The 16,797-nt window shown below is 20.6% G+C and overlaps 5 protein-coding genes across 10 annotated transcripts; 3 read left to right on the top strand and 2 right to left on the bottom strand.

Moving 5' to 3' along the window:
• Positions 1–2,680: 2,680 nt before the first annotated feature.
• On the bottom strand, positions 2,681–4,573 carry LOC107994718 (large ribosomal subunit protein mL44). Its single transcript, XM_017051742.3, has 5 exons — positions 4,073–4,573; positions 3,626–3,992; positions 3,420–3,504; positions 2,975–3,278; positions 2,681–2,914 (listed from the first exon to the last, which is right to left on the bottom strand). The coding sequence occupies exons 1-5, from the start codon at positions 4,131–4,133 to the stop codon at positions 2,790–2,792; spliced, it is 942 nt and encodes a 313-aa protein (XP_016907231.2). The 5' UTR covers positions 4,134–4,573; the 3' UTR covers positions 2,681–2,789.
• A 395-nt stretch (positions 4,574–4,968) lies between these two features.
• Positions 4,969–7,217, top strand: LOC107994721 (vacuolar protein sorting-associated protein 37B). The gene is made up of 4 exons (XM_017051745.3): positions 4,969–5,387; positions 5,495–5,666; positions 5,873–5,955; positions 6,185–7,217. The coding sequence occupies exons 1-4, from the start codon at positions 5,256–5,258 to the stop codon at positions 6,452–6,454; spliced, it is 657 nt and encodes a 218-aa protein (XP_016907234.1). The 5' UTR covers positions 4,969–5,255; the 3' UTR covers positions 6,455–7,217.
• On the bottom strand, positions 7,119–8,878 carry LOC107994739 (dnaJ homolog subfamily B member 14-like). Of its 2 annotated transcripts, none has more exons than XM_062077621.1 (2): positions 8,823–8,878; positions 7,119–7,940 (listed from the first exon to the last, which is right to left on the bottom strand). In XM_062077621.1, exon 2 carries the CDS (start codon positions 7,843–7,845, stop codon positions 7,210–7,212), a length of 636 nt encoding a protein of 211 aa, XP_061933605.1. In that variant the 5' UTR covers positions 7,846–7,940; positions 8,823–8,878; the 3' UTR covers positions 7,119–7,209. The 2 variants fall into 2 exon arrangements, with proteins under 2 accessions (XP_061933605.1, XP_061933603.1); XM_062077619.1 differs by lacking the exon at positions 8,823–8,878 and adding an exon at positions 8,028–8,162.
• A 293-nt stretch (positions 8,879–9,171) lies between these two features.
• LOC107994682 (WASH complex subunit 1) lies at positions 9,172–11,712 on the top strand. The gene is made up of 4 exons (XM_062077542.1): positions 9,172–9,310; positions 9,693–9,822; positions 9,964–10,516; positions 10,692–11,712. The coding sequence occupies exons 1-4, from the start codon at positions 9,289–9,291 to the stop codon at positions 11,526–11,528; spliced, it is 1,542 nt and encodes a 513-aa protein (XP_061933526.1). The 5' UTR covers positions 9,172–9,288; the 3' UTR covers positions 11,529–11,712.
• A 144-nt stretch (positions 11,713–11,856) lies between these two features.
• LOC107994681 (adipokinetic hormone/corazonin-related peptide receptor variant I) lies at positions 11,857–16,617 on the top strand. Of its 5 annotated transcripts, none has more exons than XM_062077570.1 (8): positions 11,857–12,857; positions 13,637–13,915; positions 14,404–14,552; positions 14,921–15,026; positions 15,335–15,542; positions 16,023–16,146; positions 16,235–16,367; positions 16,445–16,617. In XM_062077570.1, exons 2-8 carry the CDS (start codon positions 13,658–13,660, stop codon positions 16,514–16,516), a joined length of 1,050 nt encoding a protein of 349 aa, XP_061933554.1. In that variant the 5' UTR covers positions 11,857–12,857; positions 13,637–13,657; the 3' UTR covers positions 16,517–16,617. The 5 variants fall into 5 exon arrangements, with proteins under 5 accessions (XP_061933554.1, XP_061933559.1, XP_061933561.1 ...); XM_062077575.1 differs by having other exon boundaries at positions 13,792–13,915; XM_062077572.1 differs by lacking the exon at positions 11,857–12,857 and having other exon boundaries at positions 13,300–13,915.
• The last annotated feature ends 180 nt before the right edge of the window (positions 16,618–16,797 follow it).

Consider the following 16,797-nt stretch of genomic DNA (forward strand, 5'->3'; position numbering starts at 1 on the left):
TAATAGTTTTTTTGCTTAATATTATTTTACTATAAAAATATATTTTATTATAAATTATATTATATTAAATACTGAAATGTATTATCTGTACATATCATTTATTATACATTTTACAAACTAAAAAGAGATTTTGTTATCGTTTGTCGATACCAAATTTTATTATAATAAACCGTATTTAATATGTAATAATTATATTTATAGGAATATATTATATTTTCATTGAAAAATATATATATGATTTATAAATTTTGATAAAGGAATTATTAAATCTTAAAGATTTATGAAGATATATTAATAATTTTATTTAAAATTTTTTTAATTTAAAATTAGTTAAAAATTTAATTTTTCTATATTTTTAAATTTAAAATGTTCTAAATCAAATATTTTTTTAATGCAATATGTAAGTAAATCCAATATCCGCGTATTTGAATAACAAGAAATAACAAATTAATTCTTTATCTTACAATCGTGAATTCTCATTATGCTCTGCAAATTTTTAATTTGTTTCAAGATAAATAAAATATCGTATCTGAACCAGACTCAAACCAAGAATCCAGGGGCGTAGACTGACATAAATTATATACTATTTCTTCTTTATCGATAAAAGTGATTTTGATACTGAATTATCATTTTTTTCTTTTTATTCCGTTCATATAAATACTGCGATGTTTAAAATATCGCCAATCGATACATTATACTTCTTGTACTGAGAAATAATAACAGAAGTGAAACTGTAAAACAATAACACTGATTACTCGATGGCAAAAGGGTGTGGCAGCGCCATTGAGTCGTTACTCGCAGGAATATAGCAAGTAGTGGGATAATACGTGCGATTGCGTATATTTGTGTGCGCGCACGCGTACATATATATGTATATAAGTGAATAAGCGAGAAAGAAAGAAAGAAAGAACAGAAATAAGTGGGACGAAGAAAGAAGTGATTGAAGTGCAAAAGAAATGGATAGAATAAGAAGAGAGACGAATGTATAAAAAGAGAAATAGAAATGAAGAGAGAAAGAGAAAGAGAGAGAAGGTAGAAGTGGCGGAAACTCAGAGCGGTGGAGTGTGGATGGGGACAAGGATGAACCACCTTAAAGGGGATAGCATGAATCATAAGTAATCAATATTATACCTACGACCGATATAGAAAAATTTTGGACGACATTTAATTTCTGAACATATATAAAAATTATAATTTCAGATTTTCATCTTCTTTTTAAATAATATTTACAATTATAATAATTGAATATCTTTAATTTAAAAACTTTATTAATTAAAGAAATATTATTTATTTTTAATTTTCTTTTAAAATAATATATATAATATATAAGGTTTGCATTTTAAATTTTATATATATATTTTTTTAATTGATAATAATATATAGTTATAAAATTTTATTTATAAATATAAAATTAATATTTTTATCTCATTCAATAATAAAAATATTCATTATAATTATTGAATTAAAATTAAAATATTTATAAAAAAAAGGGAATGAAAAAAAAATCAAAATATTTATTAAAAATCTATTCAATTTACAATTATATATGTTATATTATGTTAATTTATATATACTATAAAATATAAAATATAAAAACGAAATTATATAAATATATATATTTAATTATATAATATTTAAAACAAAAAATGTAATCACATGCACAATTATAAAAATAATTTATATTTTTATAAGCAAAAAAAAAAAGTAAATGAAATTATTTTTTCATATTATATCATATATGCAATAATTATATTAAATTAAGGATTGAAAAATTATTTCAAGAACATTAACATTGAACAAATATTATAATAAATTATAAATAACTTATATCAATTTAAAGATTCTATTGAAAGATATTAATATGTATTGGTTGTAATGTATATATGTAGTTTCTAAGTACAAATTATATTAATCATAATATTTTTATAATGTGAGAAGCTATTATAACATATAAACTTTTTTTAAGAATATCAAACACCAATTAAAACAAAAATTATATAAAAAACACTAAATATTTTGAGCTCTTTTACTATACGCAAAATTTTGTCAATACGAACGCTAAATACCGTTATGTACTTTTTCGTCACGTTTTAACTACGTATGTGGTTCATTGGATTCATGAGATGGCGATCTCGTAAAAGTAAAATAATATAACCTTTCAACTAATCAAAATATTTATATTTTAAATCACATCATATATATTTCGATTTATTTTTCATAAATTTATACATAAAATGATATTATATATTTTAATTTTTTATTATATTTGTATATATTCTTCATATATTTTTTTTCAAAAATTGAGATTAAAATATTTATTGAGATTAAAAAATTGTAAACTTTTAATAAGTTTATAATGATATATAGTAATATATGATTTTATTTGTTTCTACATAGAAATCTTTTAATTTATAATAATTTAAAGATAACGATATTTGTGGAAAATTAAAAAAAAAAATTAAACAAAAAGAATTAAATTTACACAATGCACTAATATACAAAAATATTTAAAAAATATAAAATATGAAGTAAAAAAAAAATATTTTGATTATTATTTATAAACAAATATTTTATCATTTATCATATTTTTTTTACTAATTTTTAATTTTTTTTAACATTCTTTTTGTATCATTTAATTATTTATTATAATTTATTTTATAGGATAATTTCAATAAGAAAATAATTAGAAAATTAATGTATTACATATATACATATATACATAGCTATAATTTATATTCTTAAACATTTTAAATATATTGTATACAATTTTTATCACATAACAATTGCTTTTATACAGATATATTTATTTTTTCATTAAATCGTAATGGTTGACTTGAATGTAATAATCCATACATCTGAGATAATATATTAATGGCAGCTACATCTTTTGCCTCTGCAATAGTTTGTCCAAAACCTACAAGTATGATTTATTAATGATTTATTATATATATTGTATCAAATTTGATATCATTACCTGATCCCAAATATTCTTTGTTTGCATAAATTCCAATATGATAAACTGATAAAATTGTGTTCTTGCCACCTTGTCCAATAAGTCTTGCTTCTATAATTACTTTCTTTTCCATAGAAATCATATCAGTTAACGTTTCAAATGGTTTAGTTGGACACCATATTTCAGTTAAGTCTTTGCTGGCTAATCCTGCTATTAAAAAATCTCGAACAAAAATACCTGCATGATTGACATCAACACTCTCTGCAAGTGCTCCCACAAGTGCTAGAAATGTTTGTGCTAATGTTTCTTGGGATACAGGATATTCCTAAATATAGAATTACTAATTTATTACTATATATAATATATAAAAAAATTAATGTATTTTACTTAATAAATATATAATAAAATAAAAAATTCAAAATGCAATAAGTGCAATAAATTATATATTATATAAGTATATACAAACACCAGTCAAAATAATGTCTTTTGTTCCAATATGCAAGGATGCTGTAGCTAATAGTTCTTGAGACATAAGATAGTCATGAAATGCTCTGAAACAATATATTTATAAATATAAATATAAAATTTGATTAATTAAATTATTTTATACATTAATCAGATATACATATATTCATATAATTTATGTATATATATATTACAATTTATACATACATAATACCATTTTCAGGAAGACTTGATAAATTTTGGTTTAAATATTTTTTTATAACTGCTGATGTTATTTCCTTTCCTTTTTTAATAAATTCCTCATTACTTTGTATATTAAATAAAGGTTCTTTTATTCCCATTTCTTTTTGTTTTTTTATTTCTTCAAGAATATATGATTTATGTATAAATGCTTGATCCAATTTCTCAGTATTAAATTTTTCAGAAAGTCTTTCATTAAATGCATATATTTCTGCATTTCTATTCCATTCAATAAAACTATTACGATGTGGTTCAACTTGAGGTGGTAATTTCTTCTTTCTTTTTGTTATTTCTTTTTGCGTTGGAGCTACCCATCGTTTAATATGTCTACAACCTATATTTATAAATATAATACTATATTTTTATATATAAATAAAATTTTCTTTCATAATTTTTGTATATAATTAAATTTACCTTCATAATTTATATATTTTATATTTGTAAATGTTTGAAAATATAATTGTAATTTATTCATATTTCGATTATATAAATAATATTTATATAATTAACAGAATGTCTTATTGATTTTCACTTTAAAAAAGTATTGTTTTTGATATCGTAAATATAATTTAATATATAATTTTTTTTTTTTTAGTTATTTTTATACTGTTTACACAATAATGTTAACTTGTATCTTATAGTTATCATTTTAAACATACCATGCTTCATATTTTTAATCACGAACATGAACGCAGAATTGTGATTATCGCCAACTGAAAATATAAAACTTACTAGTTTATGATAATAATAATAAATATTTTAAATATTTTCTTTTAAAGCACATAAATTTTTACTACATCAATTGTCAATAATTGTTTCTAATTTAAAAAGATAATTAAATACAAAAGAAAATATGAAAATTTATACAAGATTTCATAAAATCACTAAAATAAAAAGAGTAAAATTAAAAAGATTATAAAAAAATCAATGAAAAACAAAACTTTATTTACGGAGAAAAAAAAATGATTTTATAGAATTATATTTATAAAAATATATATATAAATTAAACAAAAAATAAATAAAATATATTTCTTAAATTTCTATATTAATTCGAAATTTAACTTAAATTTAACGAAGAATTTATATTTTTATGATAATAATTATTAATATCTCTATTGAGTTAAAAATTTATTAAACATTTTATAGGAAAAAATATAATAATAATAATTAATTAATAATAATTCAAATAATGATAATTAATTTGAATATTTTATACAAATATATTTGTATAAACTATTTTTATATTGAGTCGTATATCTATATTCGTATTATCCTATGATAAGTCCAAGTGATATAAATATATTTATATGTAGATTGTGTCAATAAATGAAACGCATATTTTCATAAAATTTATGTAATTAAAATCGTATTGAATCTTGATAACTTGATATATTATAAATATAGATGATTATATATTATCGATATTAAAATTTTTTTTATGTGAAAATCTTAATGAATATGTTTTTATATTAATTATTATATATATCAAGATGTTGATTTTTTGTAACGTAAATAAGTAATTTCATAATCATTCTATTTAAAAATAAAATTTAATTCATGAATATAATTATAATAACGGAACTAATAATTTTGAACAATGTTTAAATCAAATCAAGAACCTGATATACCTGCAGCATTAGGTCTATTGTCACATCTAACAAACGACGAACTAAAAGAATTATTAAATGATGATTCAAAATTCGAAGATATTGTGAAAGATGTAAAACAGGTAATTTATATTTTTTTTATAATTATTTTATTTCTATTTTTATAATTTATAATTTGTTCATTATAAAATTTTATATAATGATTCATTTCTTTTTATTTTCCTTTTAGTTTAAAAATTTAGAAACTGAAAAGGAATTATTAATGGCAAGTAACACATCTTTGGCAGAGTTTAATTTATCGAAACAACCTGAATTACAAGAGGGTAAACAAATATTAAAAGAACTTAGTGAAAAAGGAAATAGATTATGCATAAGTGTAAAAGAAAAATTAGAAGAAATAAGTATGTATTCTCATGTTACATTTAATAATTTTAAAATGTGAAAATTTTAAAATATAAAATTAATAATGAAATCAATAATTAAATTATTTATTATTGCTCATTTATCATTAATTGCTATCATATATTGTTATAATATATTTTAAATAATATATAATAATAATTATAAACAAAATTCAGTTTATTTAATTTTTATTTGTTGTTTGTAGAAAATAAATCTGGAGAAATGACTGCTGATACTGCATTAGATTTATTACAAACAGCAGCAGCTGAAATTGAAGAAGAATCAGAAGTATGATTTTATTATAATTATTATAATTATTAACATACATTGCTAATCTTGTAAATAGATTAATATGATAACTTTAATTTTAAATTTCATATTATTAATTCTCATTATTTTTTTTTATTTAATAAATTTAAATAAAATTTACTTGATTGGCAATGTATTAAGATTATTAAATTAACATTTTATTAACATTTATTATTTTTTTATATAATATCTTTATTTTTTAATATAGACCATAGCTGAAAAATTTTTGGCTGGAGATATAGAGGTCGATGAATTTTTAGAGCAGTTTTTATCACGGCGTAAATTAATGCATCTACGTAAAGTTAAAGTAGATAAATTAAGAGAATTAATAAGAAAATCACATGCTGTGACTAGTGGTCCTGGATATCCAATTGCTAGTAATTTTCATAACTTAGTTCCTGCAATTCCTTATCCAACTGGACCTGTTTCAATGCCAATGCCTGTACCATCAGGTTTATCACATTATAGGCCATATTAAATTATATCTGATATAGAATGATGTTATATATTTAAAACAATTTAATCTTTAAATATTAAATTTTGCATTATATATAAGAAATATTTTAATTACTAATAATTTTAATGAATAAAAAATATGAATATTGCATATAATAAAACAATTATTAAATCAATCATTTTAATTTATAGTTAATATAAAGTTAAAATAATTTATAAGTAAATTTTATAATGTTATTATAATATAGACTTCATTTCTTGAAATATATATTAAAATTACTATATGTATAAACTATATACATTTTTAAAATTTTACAAATGATTCATTTTGATCCATGTTTTTTTCTATCAGTATAATATTGGTATGACATTTAATGTTAGTTTTTTGATTGAATTGATATTAATATTAATAATAATTAATTCAAATAAATATATAATTTTAAATATAATTTTTTTTAAACTAAATTTAAAACTAAAATTAATAACTAATTGCAATAATTTTGTTATTAAATTAATTTTAGATTTAAAGTTTTTAACTATATTAAATGTAATAGATATGTTTCATTAATCAATTTGTAATTTAATATAATTAATTAGCAATTAATAGTAAAAACTTACATAGATAAAAAATTAAAATTTTACATATATTTCTGATTTATGTCTGGATGAATGAAATAAACTTAATATTATTTTTTATATACATATATTATGTTTTATATTTTTAATTATAATGTTTTCCTATATAAAATCTTTTAAATAAATAATAAATAATTCTAATCAGTTGATTTGTTGTCCATTTCTTTTCCTATTCTTTTTATAAGTATTTTCTTCTATTGATATTTTCAGATATAATAATATTGATATTATTATTATCAGGATTATTGAAGAAGGTAAGTTTAGCGATTTATCTACATTTGCTTTAACATTTTCTTCATATCTTTTTTCTATATCTTTTATATGTAAATTTTTTTGAAATAAATCTGAATAATGTTGTTTTACCCATTCATCAAAATCATAAATTCTACCTGTAGTATTACCTGTATAATGACAACTATTTTTTGTTTCATTAACATTGTACATTTTCATTTTCTTGTGTTTATGATGCAAATGATCATATTTGACTAAAAGAGTTCTATCATATTCCTTACGTGTATTATATTTACTAAGTATATCATATGCATTTGAAATTTCATGAAACATTTTTTTTGCAGATTCAGTTTTATTCTTGTCAGGATGATATTTTAACGTTAATTTGTAATATGCTGATTTTATTTCCTTATATGTAGCAGTTGGAGGTACTCCCAAGATATCATAATATGTTTTGACTTTTGTACTTAAATTTACTTTTGCATTTAATATCATACACTGTACAATTTTTTTATTTATATTTATCATCAAAAAATGAATAAACATAATTATATTCTGGGATATAATTTTTATGTTCTTTCACATATTATTTTATAAATTTTTATATATTTTATATTATTTTTATTAAACATTAGTATAACCTATAAGATAAAAAAAATATAATTGAATAGATATTACGAATCGTTAATGTAATATTATAATAATTTAAAATCACCATATTAACTAACCAATATAACTATCTAATTTTATATATATTTATAATATATTTATTATTATTTTTCTTTACATAAGGCATAATATTAAAATATATACATATTATACATACATATAATATATATATATAATATGTATAAAATAATAAATATTAATATTAATTTACAACACTTATATTATAATATTTCATACTATACATGTAATGTTCTATCAAATTTCATAAAACATATTAAAATTTTATATGTTAATATGATATTGAAAAATTTACGTAAAGAAGCACTGTCAAAAATCACGTGTGATTATAGATTGTAGATCAATATTTCTAATTTTTTATTAATAGCTATATAAATAATTGATTAATAGATTTAATATATTTAGATAATAATATAAATAATATAATGTAATATAATATAAATATAATATAATGTAATATAAAAATAAAAATTTAATTAATATATATAAACATATATGGTAATTAAATTTGATGCAAATAATAAAACAAAAAAATTGATTTAATCATTAATAAACGATTACAAAATACTTAATATTATAATTTTGATTTTAATTCTAATAATTGCAAGATTTAATTTTTAAATAAAATGTGATAACATATTTGAATTGAAAGCCTATTTCTATGTACCAAAATAAAAAATTAACTAATTAATATAAATAATTGTGTGTATGTTATATACATTATATTGCATTTTATCATAGTTATAATTGTTATTTATCATAAATATAATATATAATATATCTATTAAAAAAATAAATATTTTATAAAATTATAAAAAATTATAGGTTATATTTACATTATGATTAGACTTTTTCACTATTCTAGCACAATATATTAAGTATTTGACTTTAGTTTTATTTATAAATTTAAAGCAAGTTTACAAGTTTGAATTATAATAATTTTGATAATGAAAATTTATTTATTATTGTATTAGAAATGTATTAGAAATTTTCTATGATATATTCTATTATATTTAAAAATTGTATAATGTAAATAATAATTCATTGAATTATATTCAGTAATTATATATTTGGGCATTTTTAAATAACAATTGATGGCGCATCAAAGTATATGTAAACTCTTCGAAGAAACTATTAAGTTTGTTTTGATTGTATCATACGATTTTAACCTCATTTATTATATGAATGAAATTAATTTGTAATGTTAATACATTAAAAATTTAATTTAATTATATGTGTGTGCGATTTTTATTGGTATAATATAATAAATAAAAAAAAATATATTTTTAATAATTGTCAATTATGCCGAAACGAATTGAAATTGGTAAATATTATAAATTATTTGAATTTTATCATAATATAGGAAAAAAATATAAATATTTTTCATTAATATCATTATAACAAATTTATTTTTTTATTTATATTATTATATTATTTTATTAATGTTTTTAGTATTTTATATAATTATTTTTTTATTTTATATTTTTATTAAATTTGAATTTTTGAATAATATACAATAGATTGTTATTATATACAATATTTATTTTTTTATTTATATTATAAAAAAGCTTATTTATGTGATATATACTTATTGTTTAAATAAATATTATTAGTATAAAAGAAACTGAAATTAAAAAAAAAAAGAGATAATATTTAATAGAAAAAATTAATTAAATATAAATATTTTATATAAATATAACATATAGGTATTATTCCTGATAACTTAAGACATGAAGAAACTATTGTCCAAATTGCTGAAGCTCTTGATAATTTAGATTCTGCTGTTAATTATATATTTGAATGTATTGATAAGAGACTTTTTCAAAATAGTCAAAGGTAATTTTTTATCTATATTCTTAAAGATTTTTTATTTCTAAGTAAAAATTATGTTTTTATACATATTTATAATTTTAAGATTTAATAAAAAAGTATAATAATATATTTAGATGAAAAATTAATATACATTTTTTATTATAGATTATCTAATGTTAAAGACAGAGCTACAAAACTTCAAGATCGTTTAAAATATTTACAAACTAATTTAAATTTAAAAGCTGTAAAAATGTATTCTGCTGCAAGATATCCTGCTAGTCATACATATAAGGAATATGAGTTAGCTGTACCACCTCAGTATGATAATATCAACAAAATACCAAAAGTTTATAAATGTTCTGTACCTATAAAAGATATTGCTGGAGCATATTTATCTTCTAATTGTAAAACAGAAGATGGTCAATATATAATAAATAACAATTTACAAGAAAAGCTACAATTTTATCATGTTCGATCTAAATCTAATAAAGAGATTTATACAGATAATGAAATGACATTTCCTTTTCATTTATCTTCAATTAGTGCATTCTTGTTCAATAGTATGGATGATCCATATAAAATATCTATGAAACAAACTTCCCACAAATTAAGTGATAAACAACAAATAGAAGATGCACCAGATTCTATTATACAACCATGGTTATCAACTGAAATGGATTTACCTAGTAGTTATCTATATACACCAACTTTAGGAGAGGTAAGATTTTTTTAATACACTAATTCATAAAATCTAATTTTATATTATTTTTACATATTGCTTATTGATTATATATTACTATTAAAATGAAAAAAAAATTATTTTTATCTGAAGAATTTATATTAAATATATATGAACAATAATAAAAAATTATTACATAAAATATTTTCTACAGGTACCGCAGATAAATGTGCCACCTTCCCTTCCTGATTTACCTGGAATTGTAGATGATGAAAAATTCATTTTAGATCTTAATTCTCAAAGTCCTATTGCTCCTTCTTCAGCAGTAACGACGCCCACAGTTCGTCTAGATCTTCCAACACCAACATCAACAATGGACGAGAAGGATTCCAATACAAAATTAGATGAAATTATTCCAAATGTACCTAATTTTGTTGATAGCGATTATTCGAAAAATCTCACCGAGCTTGCTCCGCCACCTCCTCCTCCACCAATCTTATTAAATACAACAAATTCGGATTCTTCTAAGAACAGTAGTCATTCATCATTAAATCCCTCGTCATCAGCTCCTTTAATAACGCCACCACCGCCACCTCCACCACCACCACCACCACCGCCACCGCCACCGCCACCAGCACCGCCGTCTTCAGTTTCATCTGAATCTACCGCTATTGATTCTCAAGTTAAAGATTCAGTTAAAAAAAGTGTTGAAGATCCGAGAAAAATGAAATTGGATGATAGATCGAATTTAATGGAAGCAATTCGTAATGCTGGTGGCATAGGAAGAGCGAAACTAAGACGTACAGTACCACCAGAAGAAAAAGGAAACCGTTGGTCCTCCGCATCTGTTGGAGGTGATCTAATGGCCGATTTGCACGCAAAATTAGCTCTCAGGAGAAAAGGAATTGCTGGATCTGGAGGTAGTGCTCTGGAAAGAATGTCCAGTATGATTCCTCCACCTCCTAAACCAAACGAAGCAGCTGCATCGGATAGAAATTCGGCTACTAGTGAATACGATTCTCAACCAGATACTGATGATTGGGATGAATAATAAATTACTCGATTATTGTTAATTATATATATATATATATGTATATATATATATAATTGCATATATATGCAATTTTTATTTAACTTTCAATTTTATGTTGAATAATATATTTTTATTGTTATATTTAATAATTTCATGTAAATTTTTTTCATTTATGTATAATAAAAGTGAATTTATATAAAAATGAATTCATAACTTAAAAGAAGTTTATATAAGACGTTTTAAAGCGCTCAAATTAAATCGTGAGATATTTAAATTAAAAATAAACTCAAAACGCCAACGCAACATTTTTAGGTCGAGTTTTATCTGAATGGAAATTCTTGATAAGAATTCCTTCATTAAAATAAAGATCTTTTCGATTTCGTTTAGGAATTAAAAATAAATTGCAAAAGATTTTTACTGTTTTTGTAAAATTGAATCGTCATAATTGTCATCAATATTCAAAAATAAGATCATAACGGCAATGTATTTGTATGGTTATCGGTTTTGATTTAACACTTGACCCCAGATTACTGGACCAAGCATTTACATGGATTTATAAATGTTAGTTCTACTACAGAAATTTCTACTGCAGTTTTTGCTTGGTATTCGTAGTGTTTTTTTTCGTAAGAAAAAAAAAAAAAAAAAAAAAATTGTCGTTCCTTTATTAAGTCATTCATGTTTTAAACTATCGGTTAAGATGTCGTATAACTTTGCAATCAATATTACCATTTATACCCATTACTATTAATTTCTTCTTTTATACAAATAAGTTTTATTTTATAAATATGTGATATGAATTATCTACGAAAATTTTTCAAAAAGTGTCATAGCTTGTTAAAATTCTTCGTATAAATTTTTCTCCATAAATTGTTGTTTAATTTAATCTATGTGCATCGAAACAGTTTAATCAGAAATAAATGAGAAACATTCGTAATAAAGCATATAGAAGAATATTTTGTACAAAATGTTCGAAATGTTCGAAACGGTGGATAATTTGTTGAATTGATTGAAATTTAGTGATTATATTTTAAAAATTAAAAAAAAAAATAAGCAAACAAATAAAAAATAAAATAGAGAAGAAAAGTGATAATTAATCGAAGAATTAGAAAATTAGAAAATTTAAAAGTTTAATAAAATTCTTTTTTGCGATGTTCAATTGAACATTATGTGGTTAAAAAGCAAACAATTATCTCTATTTTTATTTAAATATCAATTAGAAATTAGAATTTGGAAAAATTGAATAAATTAATGGAAATCTAAATTGCATGAAAGATGGAGTGTGATTTATAATTAAAGTACAAATGATTTATACGCTATTTTACAATAATTAGCAAATTTTCAAATAAGGTGAGTTGACTAGAATTATCGATATCGATATCAAACTATATGGAAAATTTAGTAATAGAGAAGAAAATGAATATAGTAAAATACACGACGTTATGAAATTACGAATAAAATGATATATTTTTATTTAATCTATATACATATAGATTACTCAAAAAATTAATGATGAACACGCTTTTTACACGTGACGAATGTTACAAACAAAATATTGCAAACAATTTATTTGTGATACAATGTATCACTTATACCTCATCTTTTCAAGAAAGAATCAAATTTTTAAAAATCTAATAAAATTAACCATTAAAATTAGAGATAAGAATACTAGAATAAGAAATATGAAATCTCTCTTAAAAACTTTTGATTTAGCTATTTTTTTTTACTCGAAACTTAAACAATATTTTCGTTTAATTATATTCAATAAGTAAAAGTTTTTTTAAAAAAAAAAGAAGTTAAAATTTTTGTTCTTTGAGAAGATAAATATTTGTTAGAAAAGGAAAAAAAAGCATTCCGACTTTCGAGTGATTCTCGATCTTAAAATAAATAATATTTCGAATTAGAATTTTAAAGATTAATTTAAAAATCGCTATTTTAATTTATCTTTAATTAAAATGTATTACAATACTATATACGGATTTTTTGACATAAAATATAATTTTTTTCGTTCTTTTTACATAAAGAATTGCTATGATTTAACGTATAATTAATATATACGAAATAATATATTTCGATGATAATTTATCTAAATGCAATCTCATTTATATTTGATTGAATTTGTTAAACAGAATTTTTAAAAGTTTGACATTATGGGAAGCAATATAAAAATAATCACCACCGCGGAATTAGACAATTCGCGGGTTAATAATTCGAATTACACGGAACTACTACCGATTGATATGCGATTCAACGAAGGTCATATTGTTAGTATTCTATTTTACAGCGTGTTAATGATAATATCCGCCATAGGGAACACGACGGTGTTAATATTAATTACATGTCGTAAACGTGTATCGAAATCGAGGATACACATTATGTTAATGCACCTTGCGATCGCTGATCTACTTGTGAGTATTCAATATGAATTTTCCTCAAATAGTAACACGTTAAACAATTAGAGGTGTGCAAACTTTGGATGAGATACTGATCAGATAAAGTCGAACGCTCAAAATGTAATAATATTACTGTAATAAGGATACATTGATGAATCAGGAATCTGAAAAACTTTTAAAATTTAGTATCCGTTCGAATCTTAAGTTAAATCTTAAGTTAATACTATATGATGTATGATAAAATCATTAAGATTTAATTGTTGAAAACTCGAAATGAAAAATCATGAAAGATTATTGTATTTGTATTATATTTATATATATAAAAAAATTTTTTTCAGATTTATGAGCATTGATCAATCCAATTTAAGATTTAAATATTAAAAAATTGTAGAGTTCGGGATAGATCAGTGCTTCGTCCAACTGGAGAGTTTATGATTATTCGTAATTTAATATCTTTTGTTTTTGTTATAAGAAAAAAATAAAAAAAGGAAAACGATTTTCAGGTTACTTTTTTAATGATGCCATTGGAGATTGGTTGGGCGATCACTGTTTCCTGGAAAGCAGGGGACGTGATGTGCCGAATAATGGCTTTCTTTAGAATGTTTGGTCTATACTTATCATCTTTTGTTCTGGTATGCATAAGTATGGACAGGTCAGTAAGAGTTAATAATCATTTATTATGAAAAATTATGTATTAGTAGAAAAAAACTTGATATCAATTTTTATCTATTTATTATTTCATTTTATAAATAATCCAGTTTGTTTAAGAAAAAAAAATATAGAATATGATGAAAAATCACATATTAAAAAAATTTAGGAAATAATATTTAGGAAGTCATATACTTTGAGATTAATTATAATATAACTAAAAAGCTTTTAAAATGTGAATTGTATTGTAACTTTTTGCGATTTTTTTTTTAAATTATTTTTTACTCTATTAATATTATATTTAATAAATATAATGCTATTAATACTAGCCTATTAGCCTTATTTATTTTATTTATAATTATTTAATTTTAGATATTATGCAGTAATAAAACCACTTCAATTGTGGGATGTTGATAAAAGAGGTAAAATTATGCTATCCTTTGCTTGGATAGGATCTGTCGTGTGTTCATTACCTCAGGTATAATAATTATAAATAATTATATATTATATAATATTATAAATAATTAATCAGATAAAGAATCTTATATCTTTATTTTTATTTTATATGTATAATATGTTATATTTTTTTCTTCTATGATTCAATGTTTATTTTGAATGCAATCAATTTGAAATAGGAAATTCCCTAAGGGTGTGAAAGATCTTTTCTAATATAATATTAATTTTTTTACATATTTCTTATTATTTCTATTATTGTCTCATGATATAAATATTTATTAATTGTTGTTGATTGAATTTAATTTTTCTTATTACATTTTTTTTTTTTAGACGATTGTATTTCATCTAGAAACTCATCCAAATATCACATGGTATTCACAGTGTGTCACGTTTAATGCTTTTCCAACGTATACTCATGAAATAACTTATTCTCTATTTGGAATGATTATGATGTATTGGTTTCCTCTAGTGGTAATAATATACACTTATATGAGTATTTTATTGGAAATACGTAGAAGGTCAAAAAAAAGCGAAGATGGTACGGAAAAATTTATATTAAAAAAATCTTTATTTAAACAAATTTTTTTCTTAATTTATATTTTTTTTAAAAATTTAAAAAATAATAAATAGATATAATAAATAAATATTAAAAAAATTAAAAATAATCTAAATAATATCGTAAGAGTTTTTAAAATATTTCTTTAAAATTATTTTTTTTAAATTGATGTACTTTTTAATATTTTTTTATTTAAATAAAAAAATAGAAGAAAAAAATCATAAAGAATTATTTTTATTTTATGTAGGAATTTTCATAAAAATCTAAACAAAAATTTATTTATTTTTTATTTTAATGTTTTCATCTTCTTTAAATTTATATTAAAAATTAAAGAACAAACAAAGTTATCACACTTTTTTATAATTTAAAAAATAGATAAAAATTTGTGATATCAAATTTATTTTTATAATTTATTATTAATATAATATCAATAAAAATTAATAAATCATTATTAAATTTCAGATAAGATTCGTCGTTCTTCAATAGGTTTTCTTACACGAGCAAAAATTCGAACTTTAAAAATGACAGTGATTATTATAGCTGTATTTTTTATTTGCTGGACACCATATTATGTCATGAGTCTCTGGTAAATGTTATTATTTTTATATTAATATATCATAGATAAATATTATGTTAATATATATTTTATATATTGGATTTATTGGAATGATTAGGTACTGGATTGATCGAAATTCAGCATATAAAATTGATCAACGAATTCAGAAAGGACTCTTTCTATTTGCTTGTACAAATTCTTGTATGAATCCTATTGTTTATGGTGCATTTAATATTAGAGATCGCAATAAGGTAAATCTTTTATCTTTTTATCTTTTATCTTTTGTTTAAAAAAATTAAATATCAGTTAATTTATATGATTATTTCAGACATCTGCAAGACCAACAACTATAGAAACTAGAGTCACACCATTATCATTATCGCTCAAACTTCTTGATTAATGTTCGTTTATATGAGATATTGACTGTATTTATAATATTAGATCTAGTCGTTAAATTTATTAAATTTGACTGTGATTATGATAAATTATATAAAAATAATAGTTGATTGAATGATTATTTAAGAAATTCATAAATAAACATTTATTTATTTAAAAAATTAGCATAATAATAAAATATTTTTTCATATGAAATTTCATATGAATTTATAAACTGTATAATATGATAACATATATAATTTATAATCAAAACAAATTAAACACAGAATTATTATTAAATTCAAA

This window comes from Apis cerana, linkage group LG1, assembly GCF_029169275.1.
Source record: "Apis cerana isolate GH-2021 linkage group LG1, AcerK_1.0, whole genome shotgun sequence".
In the NCBI taxonomy this organism is placed as follows: domain Eukaryota; kingdom Metazoa; phylum Arthropoda; class Insecta; order Hymenoptera; family Apidae; genus Apis; species Apis cerana.

Bases quoted from the DNA above. Each gene is read 5' to 3' on its own strand.
- LOC107994721 (XM_017051745.3), top strand. From the start codon at position 5,256: ATGTTTAAATCAAATCAAGAACCTGATATACCTGCAGCATTAGGTCTA. The intron at 5,388-5,494 runs GTAATTTATATT...TTTTCCTTTTAG, and splicing joins TTGTGAAAGATGTAAAACAG to TTTAAAAATTTAGAAACTGA. The intron at 5,667-5,872 runs GTATGTATTCTC...TGTTGTTTGTAG, and splicing joins AGAAAAATTAGAAGAAATAA to AAAATAAATCTGGAGAAATG.
- LOC107994718 (XM_017051742.3), bottom strand. From the start codon at position 4,133: ATGAATAAATTACAATTATATTTTCAAACATTTACAAATATAAAATAT. The intron at 3,993-4,072 runs GTAAATTTAATT...TTATAAATATAG, and splicing joins AAAATATATAAATTATGAAG to GTTGTAGACATATTAAACGA. The intron at 3,505-3,625 runs GTATGTATAAAT...ATATTGTTTCAG, and splicing joins CTTCCTGAAAATGGTATTAT to AGCATTTCATGACTATCTTA.
- LOC107994739 (XM_062077621.1), bottom strand. From the start codon at position 7,845: ATGTTTATTCATTTTTTGATGATAAATATAAATAAAAAAATTGTACAG.
- LOC107994682 (XM_062077542.1), top strand. From the start codon at position 9,289: ATGCCGAAACGAATTGAAATTG. The intron at 9,311-9,692 runs GTAAATATTATA...TATAACATATAG, and splicing joins GCCGAAACGAATTGAAATTG to GTATTATTCCTGATAACTTA. The intron at 9,823-9,963 runs GTAATTTTTTAT...TTTTTATTATAG, and splicing joins CTTTTTCAAAATAGTCAAAG to ATTATCTAATGTTAAAGACA.
- LOC107994681 (XM_062077570.1), top strand. From the start codon at position 13,658: ATGGGAAGCAATATAAAAATAATCACCACCGCGGAATTAGACAATTCG. The intron at 15,543-16,022 runs GTACGGAAAAAT...ATTAAATTTCAG, and splicing joins GTCAAAAAAAAGCGAAGATG to ATAAGATTCGTCGTTCTTCA. The intron at 16,147-16,234 runs GTAAATGTTATT...TGGAATGATTAG, and splicing joins TATTATGTCATGAGTCTCTG to GTACTGGATTGATCGAAATT.